The sequence below is a fragment of the Gopherus flavomarginatus genome, chromosome 14, assembly GCF_025201925.1.
Source record: "Gopherus flavomarginatus isolate rGopFla2 chromosome 14, rGopFla2.mat.asm, whole genome shotgun sequence".
Lineage (NCBI taxonomy): Eukaryota > Metazoa > Chordata > Testudines > Testudinidae > Gopherus > Gopherus flavomarginatus.
The window spans coordinates 27,599,713-27,614,765 of NC_066630.1; the positions used below are offsets into that span (position 1 = coordinate 27,599,713).

The following is a 15,053-nucleotide window of genomic DNA, read 5'->3' on the forward strand; positions in this document are numbered from 1 at the left end:
AAATGTCTTTTTTATGGAGCTGGAGCAGTAATTCTTTTGCTTACTCACTAAATGATAAAGTCATAAATGGTTGGTTTTAAAAGAAATGGACAATGCCATTGAAATGTGCATTGTTTATCCTTTTGACCTTCTGTGTGAAGAATCTCTTATGAGTGCAGCGATGTCAGAGAATCGTGAGTTTGTTTTTAAATCATGGTTTGTATATATAATATGGTTTTTATCTCCATTTTTGCTATCGGACTTACTATAGCAGCTGCAGTTGAGCATCCCAGTTGCTTTCTTTAGATTTGAAATAATGACAATAACTCTAGGTCTGTTTTTGTTAATCTGTGCACGAGACAGTTTTCTTTTGCGGACATTAAGAACCTCCCCAGTCGTCTTGCAGCTGTTTAAAAATGTCAGCTTGAGCTTCATGAAAGTAATTTAAAAAATTAACTGTCTGATAGACCCCCTTTTTAAATAGCATGTCCAGACTTTCCTTTTTATTTATTAGGGGGGTAGGAGGGAAATAAATAAATAAATAAAGGTTTTTCTGATCCCTTGTTTTGCTTATGAGAGTTTCCTGGGCAAGCCAGAGAGCAACACCACTAAACCTACCCAGGCCCACCTCTCTTCCCATCCCCTTCCTTTATGTGCATAGATCCACCTCTTCAGTTTTAGCTTTGCTGCTGTTACTGATAAACACTCTCTTGGGGAAGAATATGTGCATAAATTCCTCCTAGAGCAATGCATGAAAGAGGTGGAACTAACCGCCAACAAAAGGGAAACTGATTAATACATGAACTTCTGTGCAAATATACCTCGTAATTGGAAAAATAGATTTTTTTCATTAATTTTTTTGTTCTAGTGAACTTAATGGTTATTTGCAGGAATGGTAGGTACAATATTTTGAGCTGGAAATGTGGTTTTCAGGTTGATGACGGTTCTTTAAGAATAACTTACAAAAACCTTTTCTCTCTCCCCTGTCCCCCCCCCCCCAACCTTCCCCTCCCCCGTTCTTTATGTCCCAGGGCTTTCAGTTTATTAAAGGCTTTGATCCTACATTTGGATCTGTATGGAGAAAGGTGGCTCTTGAGCAGAATACTGGACAGTCAGTAGGATTCCATGAGCACCTGGATCCACTTGCAGGATCGGAACCTCAGTTTGTTACAGTAGATCGATCTTCTGCTGTGCAATCACTTTCTTGTTATGGAGCTATCATCTTCATCTTGCATTGGCTTTCTTGTTCTCTTTTGTTTTGTACCATTTTTCCTTTAGTGTCTTTGCATCCTAAAATTATGAAATGCAACTTAAAAAGTGGGAGGAGAGACAGCTTTTGTACTTTGCTGACAATAGGAATTATATGTGAACAATGTGCTTTGTGCGAGTAGTTCACAGGGCTTTACATACATGAAGCTTCTTTTGAAAACAGCCTGCTTTACTTTTAAAGGTGGAACAATATATATATATTTTTTCCAGTTTTGGCTAGTCTCTCCAGTAGTTCTGTCTCTTCTTTTCAATCCTAGTTTATTGGTCATTCTTCTGACAGTTAATAAAATAATCAAATAACTGAGGAGTCCTCAACATGAATATTAAAATGAGCAGCTGGAATTTGTACTCTCTGACACTATTGCTCCTGACTATAATGTAAATTTGATCCCTAGGCTGCCCACATTTAGGTGATAACTTCTTAAGTAAATCTTGCCAGTTCTAATGAAAACCCTATTAACACCATGTATTCCGTTTGGTAATTTCTGCCATGTGAGAAATTCTGCACCTAGTAAATGAAGGTCTTTTAAAACTGAATACCTAATCTAATGAACAGTAATTCATAAGATTTCCTCATTTAATTAGAAAATCTCTTGTGGGTAGCTGAATATCGTGCTGTTTGTTTACTCACTATAAAATACAAACCCCTTGCGTTATTACAGTCCATGATTAGACAGAAATAAGGTCTGTAGGAATTAAGAGGAATCCAGAGACGGGTGTTCATTTAATTTTCAGGTTGCTTAGGGACAAAGATATTTTGATTTCTGAACTTCAGTGTACTGAATTCACAGACATACTCTGCTCACCAGGGGACCCAAGGGAATTAGCTGAACTGGCATGAGACAGACTCCACACTCCAGGTCCCGGCTTCCTCTCAATGGGGGCATAATGCAGGGAGCAGGAGTTGTCAGGTGGGGCTGCAAATGTGGGTTGATTGAGGATCAGCTGTAATGAGGAAATAGCTACATATACTGTAGTATATGTATAATATTTATATTACATATGTATATATGTAAATATATCCCTTGCCCTCTACAGATGCAGTCTCAGAATGCATAAAAATATACCAAACTCAGCAGTACGTTCCATCCTGTAGTACTTGATAAATTGAATAAGCTTAACCTAAACATGAGCCTTTTATTAAAATAATTCATATGATACTGTGTGTGTGTCATGCACAAGGCGGTAGGCTTGAAATGTACTAGAGCACTAGTTCCTAAAGACTGTCTTGTGATATTTTTCTGGAGTTAAACTGGGCATCAGACACTGATTTGCATACTTGATAATTCAGGAGTTGGGGGTACCTAGTTTGTGTGTGACTTCAGATTTCATTCTTAAAGCTGTGTTCTATTCTCAGATCCCTCTGATGACGAATGGGAAGAACTCTCCAGCAGTGATGAGAGTGATCTGTTTATGGAGAACTCCTTCGATGAGGGAAGTGAGCAGCCCATGTCACCCCTTTGCCTCTCTGCCGAGGTTCATGCAGCACTCATGAACAACCTCATTCCAAAGAAGGTAGAATTGCTGTATATCATCTGATCACAACTCAAATTCAGTCTTTTCACTCGTTTTGATTTAGACTTCAGTTTAGACCAACAAATTATTCTAATCCAAGTCCAGTACAGGAAGGTTTATTTTTAATCAACCTTTAGCGTTTTTAAAAAATCCTGGATATACAGCATAATTCATACAAGTTGACTTAACTTAAATAATTCTGTGGTGTAAATGGGACAAGACAATTCCTCCGGTATGTCAGGAATGAAGTCAGATATTGGTCTTTTCTGAAACTGTACATGATTTTCCAAGTTGGATATGTTAAGGGTGCCTGCATAGAGAAAATGGAAATTGAACAAGCCATGGGAATAAATGCCAATGTTCACTCCTAGCCAGGCTGGGGGAGAATGCCAGAGAGCAAACTGAAATAAATACAAACTTCCCCCCCCATCCCCCACCCCTTAAATTGTTAATTTCGGTAGTCCACTTGCCAATTCTGAGTTTGCTGTTGGGTCTCCAGAACTCATCTTAGTAGGATTTCACAGGCATCAGAAAATATGAAATGGTCATTTTTTAAAGTGACTATAGTAAAGTTTTTTTTAAACACTGTACACCAGTCCCTGTGTCTACACACTTTGAGGATCTCTCTGTTGCATCAGTGCTTAGATAGATTCTGTAGCATGAACTGTTCTGGAACCTCAACAACTAGCCTTTAACTAGTGAGAAGATTTCTGTAGAAGCTGTAAGAAGGGCAAAATAAATCATCTGTGCTGACTACCCTTCACAACCTAGATAGAGACAAGGTGGGTGAGGTAATATGTTTTATTGAACCATCTTCTGTAAGTGAGAGACAAGCTTGTGAGCTCCAGCTGAAGCTGGAGGTCACTTGAAGAAGAGTTCTGTGGAACTTGAAAGCTTGTCTATTTCACCAACAGACGTTGGTCCAATAAAATATATTACCTCACCCATCTTGTGTGTGTCATATCCTACATAGCTACAACATAGCTACAACACTGAAAACTGCATAGTCTACTCACATCATATAACGTTCTTCCTAGTGTACTATTAGCTCAAGAGGATGTTAAACAGTAACTGTTCAAGAGAGACATTTTAAAATCAGCAGTTCCAGATAACTAGCATCCAAAAGTTTTAAAGAAGGTGGCTGAGGAGCTTGCAGGACCATTAACATTGATTTTAGGTTTTGGAATGCTGAGGAAGTTCCAGAACACTGGAAGAAAGCTAATGTTGTGATTTAAGAACATAAGTACGGCCATACTGGGTCAGACCAATGGTCCATCTAGCCCAGTATCCTGTCTTCTGACAGTGGCCAATGCCAAGTGCTTCAGAGGAAATGAACAGAACAGGTCATCATCAAGTGATGCATTCCCAGCTTCTGACAAACAGAGGTTAGAGACACCTCAGGGCATGATTTTGCATCCCTGCTCACCCTGGCTAATAGCCATTGATGCACCTATCCTCCATGAACTTATCTAGTTCTTTTTGAACTCTGTTATAGTCTTGGCCTTCACAATATCCTCTGCCAAGGAGTTCCACAGGTTGACTGTGTAGCAGTACTTCCTTTTGTTCGTTTTAAACCTGCTGCCTATTTTTGTTTGGTGACCTCTAGTTCTTGTGTTATGATAGAGGGTAAATAACACTTCCTTATTTACTTTCTCCACACCAGTCATGCTTTTGTAGACCTCTTATCATATCCCCCCTTAGTTGTCTCTTTTCCAACCTGAAGAGTCCCAGTCTTATTAATCTCTCCTCATATGGAAGCTGTTTCATACCCCTAATAATTTTTGTTGCCCTTTTCTGTACCTTTTCCAATTCCAATATATCATTGTTGAGATGGGACAACCAGATCTGCTTGCAGTATTGAAGATGTGCCAAATATTGTGCCAATATTTAAAAAAGGTAAATGGGACATCCTACGTAATTATTGGCCACTCAGTCTGACATTGATTCTGGGCAAGATAATGGAGTGGCTGATACAAGTCAATTAATAAAGAATTAAAGGAGGGCGATATAATTCATGCCAATCAACATGGGTTTGTGGCAAATAGATCTTGTCATACTAACTTGATATCTATTTTGGATGAGATTGCCAGTTTGGTTGATAAAGGTAACAGTGTTGCTGTAATATACTTTTGTAAGGCATTTGATTTGGTACCACATAACATTTTATTTTAAAATTAGAACAGTATAAAATTAACGTAGTACCTATTAAATGCAATGAAAGCTGGCTAACTGATAGGTCTCAAAATGTAATGGTAAATGGGGAATCATTACTGAGTGGGTATGTTTCTAGTGGGGTTGTGCAGGGATCGGTTCTTGGTCCTAAGCTATTTTACATTTTTGTTAATAACCTGGAAGAAAACATAAAATCACTGTTTTCAGGTGACACAAAAATTGGAGGAGTGGTTAAAAATGAAGATGACAAATCACTAATAGAGAGCAATCTGGAGCACAAGCAAGCAATTAGCATTTTAGTACGGCTAAATATATACATGTAGTAACAAAGAATGTAAGCATACATTCTTACAGGACGGGGGACTCTCTGTTGGGAAGCAATGACTCTGAAAAAAGATCTGGAGATTGTGGTGGATAATCAGCTGAACATGAGCTCCCAATGCGCTCTTGTGGCCAAAAGACTAGTGCAGTCCTTGGATGCATATACTGGAATCTCAAGTAGAAGTAAAGAGATTATTTTACTGCTGTATTTGGTATTGATGTGATTGCTACTGGCATACTATGTCTTCAGTTCCAGAAGGGTGTTGATAAATTGGAGTGGGTTAAGAGAAGAGGCACAAGAATGATTAAAGGTTTTGAAAACATGCCTTGTAGTGATAGACTCAAAGAGCTCAATCTATTTAGCTTAACAAAGACGAGGTTAAGGGATGACTAGATCACAGTTTATAAGTACCTACGTGGGGATCAGATATTTGATCATGGGCTCTTCAGTCTAACAGAGGAAGGCATAACACACTCCAGTGACTGGAAGTTGAAGCTAGACAAATTCAGACTGGAAATAAGGAATACATTTTTAAGTGTAGGTTATCAGGCAGTGGAACAGTTTACTCAGGGTCTTGGTGGATTCTCTATCCCTAGCAATTTAAAAATCATGATTGGATATTTTTCTAAAAGATATGCTCTGGGAATTATTTTACGGAAGTTCAGTGGCCTGTTAACAGGAAGTCAGATGATCATCACAGTGATCCTTTCTGGCCTTGGAAGCTATGAATCTAGTTATTTCTGTTCCTACCCTTCCCTGCCCCAATCTCAGCACAGGTTTCTGTGATTAGCTCAATTTTTGCTTTTGCTCTCTAGGCCACTTTAACAGAAGCAGAGCCATGACTCTTACTGTTTATTTTAGAATATATGTACATATGCTTGGATCCTTCTCAAAAATACACAATATTTTGTTAACAGGTTAAGAGGTTTGGGTTGTTAAAACTTATTTCTAATTCATCTTTATAACTGATGCAGCCCAGGAAAATAACTTTTAATCCTCTAGTACTTAAAAGGATACCAACTTAAAAAAATCATGTTTCTGGAAAAATATTTCACCTGCTACTTTTACAAGTAACAACTCAGATAACTGTAACTGGCAACATGAGAAAAATATTTGTTTTAGTTTGTTTGCTTTATTTGACAGTGTTTTGAGGTTTTTTGCTTGGTCACTCTTGACTTTACACAGAAAAAGCTAGTGAGTTTCCCCTGTGTGTGTAGGTTTTTCATGCAGTGACAAGGAAGAGGAAAACATTTTTTAAGATAAGAAAATAGGACTGTAAAATAACAAAAATTCAAAGGGGAACTTCAGGCTAGGTGTAAAATCTGAGACAAGTCTGAGTACATTTAGAAAGAAAATTGACTGATTTCACATTGAAGCTGTTCCTTTGTAATAAAAAGATCAAACTTCCAAACATTTTGTTCAGTGATAGTATATAGTCATATTGGGGACTCTGCCATTAGGGGTTGATGTTACCATAAAATTGCTTCATCTAGTTGTGCAGGTGAAGTAGTTTGATTTCTTTCAAACGAGGATCCAGAATGGCACTGGATGATCTGAATAACATCTGATTTTTTTTTTTTTAAAGCCTTTCCTGTCATTCTTTAATAGTCTAATTTGCTCCCTACTTGCTAACAAGTTCTTTGTGTGAACAACGGGAAGAACTTTTTGGAAGTTCTCTAGTTAATCTTTCTATCTGTTCAGCTGCGGGAATCCTACCTAAACTTTTTAACCTTAAAAACTTGGTATGAGGGATTGGCAAAAGTTCAAGATTGTTTATTTGTAAAGTGCCTAGCTCATTCTTAATTGTGGGTTGCGAAGGTAACATGCCTCATCTTGTAGTAGTAGTAGTATGGCAGTGTGATAGAATTGAGAACAAAGGGGGTGTTTGCGTAAGGTTAACTGTATTCAAGGCCCTGTGTATTCTGTGGCAAACTGAACCCAAAATCTCTGGTAAGGTCCCTGGATTCTGCAGCATTGTGGAAATTATGTAGCATATTAATTTTCAATTGTTTAAAGAGGTGTTTAATTAAATATGGAAACATTAAACTGTCCTTCACCCCCCAAAACACTGTTGCCTAACTTTTTTTCCAGATTCTTGAAAAAACCGCTTTTCCGAACAGTGTTGCTGTAGACATCTGTACACACAGTCCATCTTGGAAGCCATTAATTAGAAAGTAGGAATTTCTTTGACTTTTTTTTTAAATTTTCAGTGCATTTGTAATTAAATTGTGTTACTTTCATAATTCATAATTATGAACGTAACACCAGATCTTCAATTTCAAGATTTTCTGTATTATAAACATTGATACTTTAATGTGTGTGGGGTTCTTGGGTCACCCTAGAGAGCTGGACCTTACAAGTCTGCTACATTGTTTTAGTAACAAGATACAAATATTTACATGCAGATATTTTGTGATCCCCAGGTAAATTATACCTCACCTCAACACTGCATAATTAAATTAAAATTCCTTGTTTATATTGATCATTTTTTAATTAATAGAGCCTCAAAAGGCATATTCCTGTTGTTTACTTTGTTCCAGAATGAACACAGTACAGTGCAGAGCTCTAACCTGTCTCCATAGCATTTTGTTAGTATCAGACGTGGATTGTCTTGGAGGAGCTTCAATACTTCAGTCACTTGCACAGCACCTCTCCCAGCTAGTTTTTTCTCAGCCAGGTAGGTTTAAGGCCATAATATTAGAGAAACTTAACTCAGAAGGGTTTGTTTGCTTCTATTATAAGTAAATTTTATATACACCTCTACCCTGATATAACGCTGTCCTCAGGAGCTAAAAAATCTTACCAAGATATAGGTGAAACTGTGTTATATCAAACTTGCTTTGATCCACTGGCGTGCGCAGCCCCATGCCCCCCTGGAGCGCTGCTTTACCGCGTTATATTCGAATTCGTGTTATATTGGGTCACGTTATATTGGGGTAGAGGTGTATATAGCATTTAATTTAATACAATTTTATTACTAATCCCCTCCGTGCTGCCTTCCAGATGCAAGAAAAACTGATGTTGGGAATATGTTGCCATGCACCAAGGCTATGTAAACCTCACATAATCTCCTTACCCAGGAAAGCTCTGATCGAATAAAGTTTTTAGAGTGCGTAGTATGTTTTACATCAGTATATGCAAGCACTGAAATATAAAGTGACTTAACCAGTGTGGGAGCCCCATCCTAACATGAGACCACAACATCTACATTTGGTCATACCTGTGATGGTGGCAGTTTTTTCAATTCATCACATAAGACAAGCTATTGTCAGGGAGAGCAGGACATCTCCCGAGTATACGTAAACAAATCTGAATGTGAGAGAATTCACTTATCTGAAATGGCATGTCACCAGCATTATAATTCAGGTTAGGCATCACAGGACGCTATTCCCAAAGTGATTTCCAAAGCTGAAACAAACTCTAGTATTTGCATACTTATCAAAATACGAAATATAGCAGGCCTCTCTTTCTCTGGGGCACAAGTTATGCGTGTATTTTTTGTGTACCACTCTTGAAAACGTAGATGTCTAATAAATTTAATCATTTGCCCCAAACGTTTTGCATTTAGGACTAAACATGAATACTGCTTATCAGATTTCCTGGTGTGGTGATGATTTGATTTGAATGAAGATGATAAACCTGTTGGACAATTTTGTTTTAAAACAGTACTGTTGTTGAGTAACAAACTTATTCCTATGTCTCTAAAAAGCTTCTGTGTTAATTCCACTGAGAGCTATTGTGAAGATTTCCCAGTTACTAATGCTGCTTTCAGATTGAGAGGTGACCAGTTGATGAGCAAGCGTGCTGGAAATCAACAGTTTAAGAGCCCATCTACACTACAAGAACAGCATTAGCTCATGATTCTCTGCTGTGGATAGGTGTGTCGGATGACAAATGCTCCTAGCTGTAGCAGATAATCATGCTAACACATGGTTCTTGTAGACAGGCCTAAAAACACTGTAACGAATTATGTGGACTACTGGTATAAGTAGCTGTTCAAAGCTCTAGTCTCCTAACTGGGATAGGAATTGGTAAGGTGCCACTTCAGGTTTTTACTCCTGCAAAAGCCTATAAATAGCAACAAAAGAACATTAGCAGAGAATGAAAAGTGTTAAAATACAGAAGAATATGCATGTAAGAAGGTGGTTGGTATTGGGGAGCAGTTGAGTATTCAAAATTTTGTGGGCACAGTTCGAGTCCTGGGTTTACTGCATGCCGGGGGGAAACTAACAGGTGATGTAGAGATGCTAATATTCTGAGTGCATGTTGGAGCTCAGAGTCCCTGGAAAAATTCTGGACGTCTTACAAATTTTCTTAAGAGATCTAGGAAGTGAGTTTTAAAATACCCGCTTAGCTTCTTTGCAGTGCTCCTCTTAGTGCTCCAGTGGTGCTTATGGTCTGAAATATTGGTGTGGGACACTTGTGCTAAATTTTCAGTTTGTCCTTAATTAGGCCTCACTTTTTGCATGCATAATTTTACATCTATATTTGATGTCACTTAGAAGTCCTAGACCTGGATTGTGTCTGAAAACTAGGACTTTAGACATCTATGGCATAAGTTGCAGATACAAATATGAACATGAAATCGTTGGCAATTTCCACCCACAAAGCTAGAGACCCAGTCTCTGAAAATCTAGGTTTTAACATGGGGTAGCACCAATAGATGTGGAATGGAAGGAAATTTTTCTCTGCTCTCAGTGCAGAAAGTCCTTAAAATGATTTAAAATTTGTTCTAACTCTTCAGCTTTGTGTTTATTTTTGAGCAGAATTTCCTACACACACTGAATTCCTGGAAGCCGTAACTAGTGCTATGAGGGCTCTCTTGCAAACAATGGCATCAAAGAATATATCTCAGGTGAGAGGTTTTTCTACCAAACGTTGGGCATTCTGGTAGATACAGGTTCAGTAAATTTACATCAGATTGTACTTGAATGGTTTTGAAACAAACTAATCTTTAAAGAGTGCTAAATTCTTGTAACTTGATGTTTAATGTTTTAAGCGTTGTAACAGTGCTTATTAACACTGCTAGAATTACAGGTTTAACAAAATTCATCCTAATTTTTCTCATAGATAACTAAGGTTGCTGAAAAAAGTATGCTCCTGCAACAGGGGTGGGCAAACTTTTTGGCCTGAGGACCACATCTGGGAATGGAAATTGTATGGTGGGCTATGAATGCTCATGAAATTGGGGTAGGGGTGTGAGAGAGGGTGAGGGCTCCAGCTGGGAGTGAGGGCTCTGGGATGGGGCCAGAAATGAGGAGTTCAGCGTGTGGGAAGGGGCTCTGGGCTGGGGCAGGAGTGCAGGGGTGGGGGATAAGGGCTCCGGCTGGAGGTGCGGGCTCTGGTGTGGGGTACAGCAGGGGGCTCTGGGCTAGGATTGAGGGGTTCAGAAGGCAGGTGGGGGATCAGGGCTGGGGCAGGGGGTTGGGGCACAGAGGGGGTGGCTCAGGGATGTAGGCTCCAGGCGGCGCTTACCTCATGCAGCTCCCGGAAGCAGTGGCATGTCTCGTCTCTGGCTCCTGGCTGAGGTGCAGCCAGGTGGCTCTGCATGCTGTCCCATCTGCAGCTGCCGCCCCTGCAGCTCTCATAGGCCATGGGAGCTGCGGGGGGGTGGAGGCAGTGTGCAGAGCCCTCTGTCTGCCCCTATACGTAGGAGCCGGAGGGGGGACATGCCAGCTGCTTCCCGGGAGCCACATTGAGCCATGGCACATGCGGAGCGGGCCGTGCCTCCGACCCTACTCCCCGGCGGGACCTTGAGGGACAGATTAAGAGGTCTTGATGGGCTGGATGTGGACCTCGGGCTGTAGTTTGCCCACCCCTGTCCTAGAAGAAACTTTTCACATTAATTCTGAGCCTGGTGGTTGTTTTGTATACATATTTAAAGAAAAACAGTTGGGCTGACTTTTCAAAAACAAAAGGAAATGTAAAACCCAAGCTATATCTGTTTGTGCAGCAGCCACAGTTTTTAACATTTTGCGTACTAAACTTCCAAGGCTAGTAGTGGATTCTGTCTCGCTTGATAGCTTCAAGACTGGATACCTTTCTAGAAGCTGTACTTTAACCATGCAAGTTACTGGTTCATTTGAGCAGTTACTGGGGAAACTTTAATAGCCTGTGATACTTGTCAGACTAGATGACCTAATGGTCCTTTCTGGATTTAAATGCTATCAATTTATGAATAAAGAGTTTCTTTAGTGTTATTAATGGTTTAGAAGGAGTTATTCAAATATTTCAGGTAAATATGTGGCTTTTGGTTCAGGGCTTTTTACCTACAGAGTCATGACAATGAGCCTTGAGCCTTTTCTGGAGGAAATTCCTAAAGGAGTAAAAGGATAGTTTAATAATCTCCATGCTGATTCCATCTTCAGTCTTAACTTTTCTCATAATATACAGATGCTGCTTATCTCCTATAGGTTTGTCTGTCTTATATAGAAGCAAATGACCTAAAAATTTGTCTTTGAAATAGTGTTTCTCTGGAAATTTAAATTTGTCTGACTTTTACTTTTCTTTTAAACAGTGTATGACTCCTGAGCAGCTGATGACTTTATGTGAAGCCAGTATTCATAACAGTAATATCAGTGTTAGAGTAAATGTAGTTAGCATCCTGGGAATTGCTGGCAGCGTGCTGGCAAAAATAGAAGATACAGCTGAAACACTAAAGGTAAAAAATACATGGGTAGCAACCCCGAAACTGCTTTAGTGACAATTACGTGCCATTGTTTTATAATGCCATGTTTTTAAAAATAAGTCTCTCTTTTCAGATGATTGGAAAATTTCTTCTTGAGGTTGCTATGAAGGATTCTTCTCTTGTGGTAGCTGGAGAAGCTCTGGATGCTCTCTTTGATGTTTTTGCAGATGGGACAGAGGCTGAAAAAGCAGCAGTTCAGATTAAATTGCTCCCTGCACTGAAAGAATTCCAGCCAGTCTTCAAAATAAGGGTAGGCATCTCACAAACTAGTAACCAGTCCAAGGCCTCAAAACACAGTTTAAGTTAACACTTGAGATTAGTTTTGCTGCTTGTACTACTAGGAATTTATGTGAAATATGCCCACATGATTTTAAAAAATTCAGTGCACAAAAGAGAGCAAAAAAAAAAAATCTCACTTGCTCTTAGTATGCTTTAGATGGAAAGACAAGTTCCTTTCTTGACAGTCAGTTTAACTATGTGCATAAAGAATTAATCCCATATTTACTACAAGGCGCCTTTGGTGTTATTGGCCATCTTTTTCTGAAATCCTGGTACATTGATTCTCCAAATTCCTCCATGGGTAGAGAGGGCCAAACATGGTTAACCTTTAGAGAGGAAATCCTCTTCTGAAGCTAGTTTGACTTCTTGTTTTAATTTGCATGAGTGTCCAAATGTGCATGTATTTATCCTGTTGCTGCTTAGTTAAGATAGGTCCTAACCAGAATCTTGTACTGTTAAGTGAAATTATACAAGTGAAACTTCTGATCACTCAAATTAATTTTTTTTTTCTTTAAAAGGGGGGTAAATTTTCAAAGCATTGTGTTCCTTTAGCCAAGTGACACCCAGGAGGCTAAAACCTCAAATAAAGTTTTAAAATAGATACATTTTTATTTCTATAGTTTATTGCTGGATGCATTCTAGGGCACAACAAATTCACTCTAGCAGAACCGGCTGTCATACGCCACCAATTGACCCTTCATTAAATGTGAGTGCTTTGCACTTCATTTTATTTCTGAGTGCAGTGCTAGGTCTTTTCCCTAAAATATCTACAGAGGATAAATACATGTTACAGATTTAACTGTGTAATTCTTGAAAGGCAGGAGCATCATATCCTGCCAGAGGGTATCTGAGGAGTGATTGGCTGTCCTAATCTGAAAATCTGCCTTCTCAATTTTATATATATATGTGTGTGTATGTTTTTGGTATTTTTTTGTTGCAGATGCGAAAAGAAGGAAAAGGACAGTACAGTACAGATCAGTTGTGTGTTCTTGACAATGTCAAAATGAATTTGAGAAGATTCATTGCCTATCAAGAGACATTAGGGGGAAAAAAGACTTCTTGAAACGGACTTTAAGGTTTTCTTTATTGATTGTCAAATATATAAGTTTTTTGAATTCTAGAATTTTGGGGAGAGGGAGTTCTGTTTTTATGTTAACATTGCATTTCTTACATTATACGTATTTTATACTCTTTGGGAAGATGCAATATTAAAGCTGGATTCAACATATGAAAGTATTGCATTACTTTGAAATTTCATGTTCATGCTGGCAAGAAATGATGTTGCAATCTTGGTATATGTAAATACAGTTTACTCTCATTGTGTGGAAACCTTCATATACCTTGGCACAGAATTATACCACAAGAAATTAGTTAAAAAAAGAAAATGACAGTTACCTAAAAAGTTGAGAAAACTCATAAGAAGCCTAGACTTTTTTTAAGAGGATCTAAGTAGTGGCTGAACGCCTACGAAAGTTAAGGTATACTGTCAGCTGTGTTCAAAATTGAAAGAGAAGCTTTGGCAAGTTTCCTGAGCAAAGTATGATAGGTACATAGATTATGATCAGCATTTGGATTTTTTATCCTTTGAGGCTTGTCAAAGAAGAAGCTATGTCAAACTCACTTTCATCCAGTACAATAAATTCCTACATGACGGGCAATTATTGTGGAAGTTAGTTTAGAAGAAACCTGCAAAAGATATTCAGCCTGATTTTTCACTTCATTTTGTTGGGTGTTCAGCTTTCTGAAAATCAGTTCAATAGGCTTTACTTCCCTTATGTAGATCCTACATTAAGGTAAAAGTTTGGATTCGGGGAAGTAATACACCTAATAACAAATACAACTATTTTTGTATTGAAATGTGATATAAAAGATTTTTTTAAAAATTGTTTAAATGATATCTACTCAGATGTGTGTGTTAAGGATTTTAAACTGAGACCCGTGAAATGCCTGTAAAATACGTTACCTATTTTGAAAGAAGTGTCACTGATTATGGATGCATAAAGACAAAGATGGACTTTTATATATGAAACAATTTTTATTAATTTTTAAAAATATATTTGTTTAATTCATGAAAACAAAAGTATCTCAAATACACAATGTAGAAAAATAAGTTTAGGGGATATGTGTGTGTATGTGTCTTTGGAGAACTGGGAATACAGACATTACATCTAAAAACCAATCAGTTTTATTCATTATGTGAGGTGGAGCCTTATTCAAAGACAAATAAAATTGGGAAGAATTGAACACTTTAAAGATGTAAAATACTGTATAAACCTTTGGGAGCGGAAGTGGGGGGTATTTTTAGAGCTTACCTGTTAAGCCTTGTTGCATGATTGAAATGGAGTATTTGAAGACTTTAATGTTCTGATGCTATTGTGTCAGTTCCACAGAGGTTTTAGTAGCGAACACTAAATTGGTTCTTCTAAATACTCAGTGTTTTAACTGTTCTGATCAGATTTTTACCCCTATCAGCCCAGAAGTTTTTACCGGATTCCAGGAATGGATGTATTTTGCTTTTATTGTTCAATATCCTAGTCCCAGTGAGGAGAAGAAAAAATATATTACTTTATTCCTCTGGAAGAGGAGATTTTACTCACGGCTTCTACGTGTGGTTTTCCTTTTTGGACAATGTTGAGTTTGTCCATTGTAAATATACAAATCGTTCCTAAGTGTGAACTAGCAGACTTTTTAATAAAATATTTTTTGCAGTAAAAGTTAGAGAAATCAGTGTTGAAAAACTAACTTGGTGGTTATTCAAGAATGCTCTAGTTCAAACAGGAATTAATTCAGGGAAGACCTATGACCTGCATTATGCAGCAGGTCATTCCG

General features: G+C 38.2%; 1 protein-coding gene across 4 annotated transcripts in view; it reads left to right on the top strand.

Annotated features, from left to right (window-relative positions):
• Window positions 1-14,244, top strand: part of HEATR3 (HEAT repeat containing 3) — a 34,781-nt gene extending 20,537 nt beyond the window's left edge. For all 4 annotated transcript variants that reach the window (XM_050922540.1, XM_050922539.1, XM_050922541.1 and 1 more), the window contains 7 exons: window positions 2,606-2,763; window positions 7,349-7,431; window positions 7,798-7,934; window positions 10,024-10,112; window positions 11,775-11,918; window positions 12,019-12,195; window positions 13,165-14,244. In XM_050922540.1, coding sequence (XP_050778497.1) covers window positions 2,606-2,763; window positions 7,349-7,431; window positions 7,798-7,934; window positions 10,024-10,112; window positions 11,775-11,918; window positions 12,019-12,195; window positions 13,165-13,287 — 911 coding nt within the window. In that variant the 3' untranslated portion in view covers window positions 13,288-14,244. The remainder of the gene's footprint in view (window positions 1-2,605; window positions 2,764-7,348; window positions 7,432-7,797; window positions 7,935-10,023; window positions 10,113-11,774; window positions 11,919-12,018; window positions 12,196-13,164) is intronic.
• The last annotated feature ends 809 nt before the right edge of the window (window positions 14,245-15,053 follow it).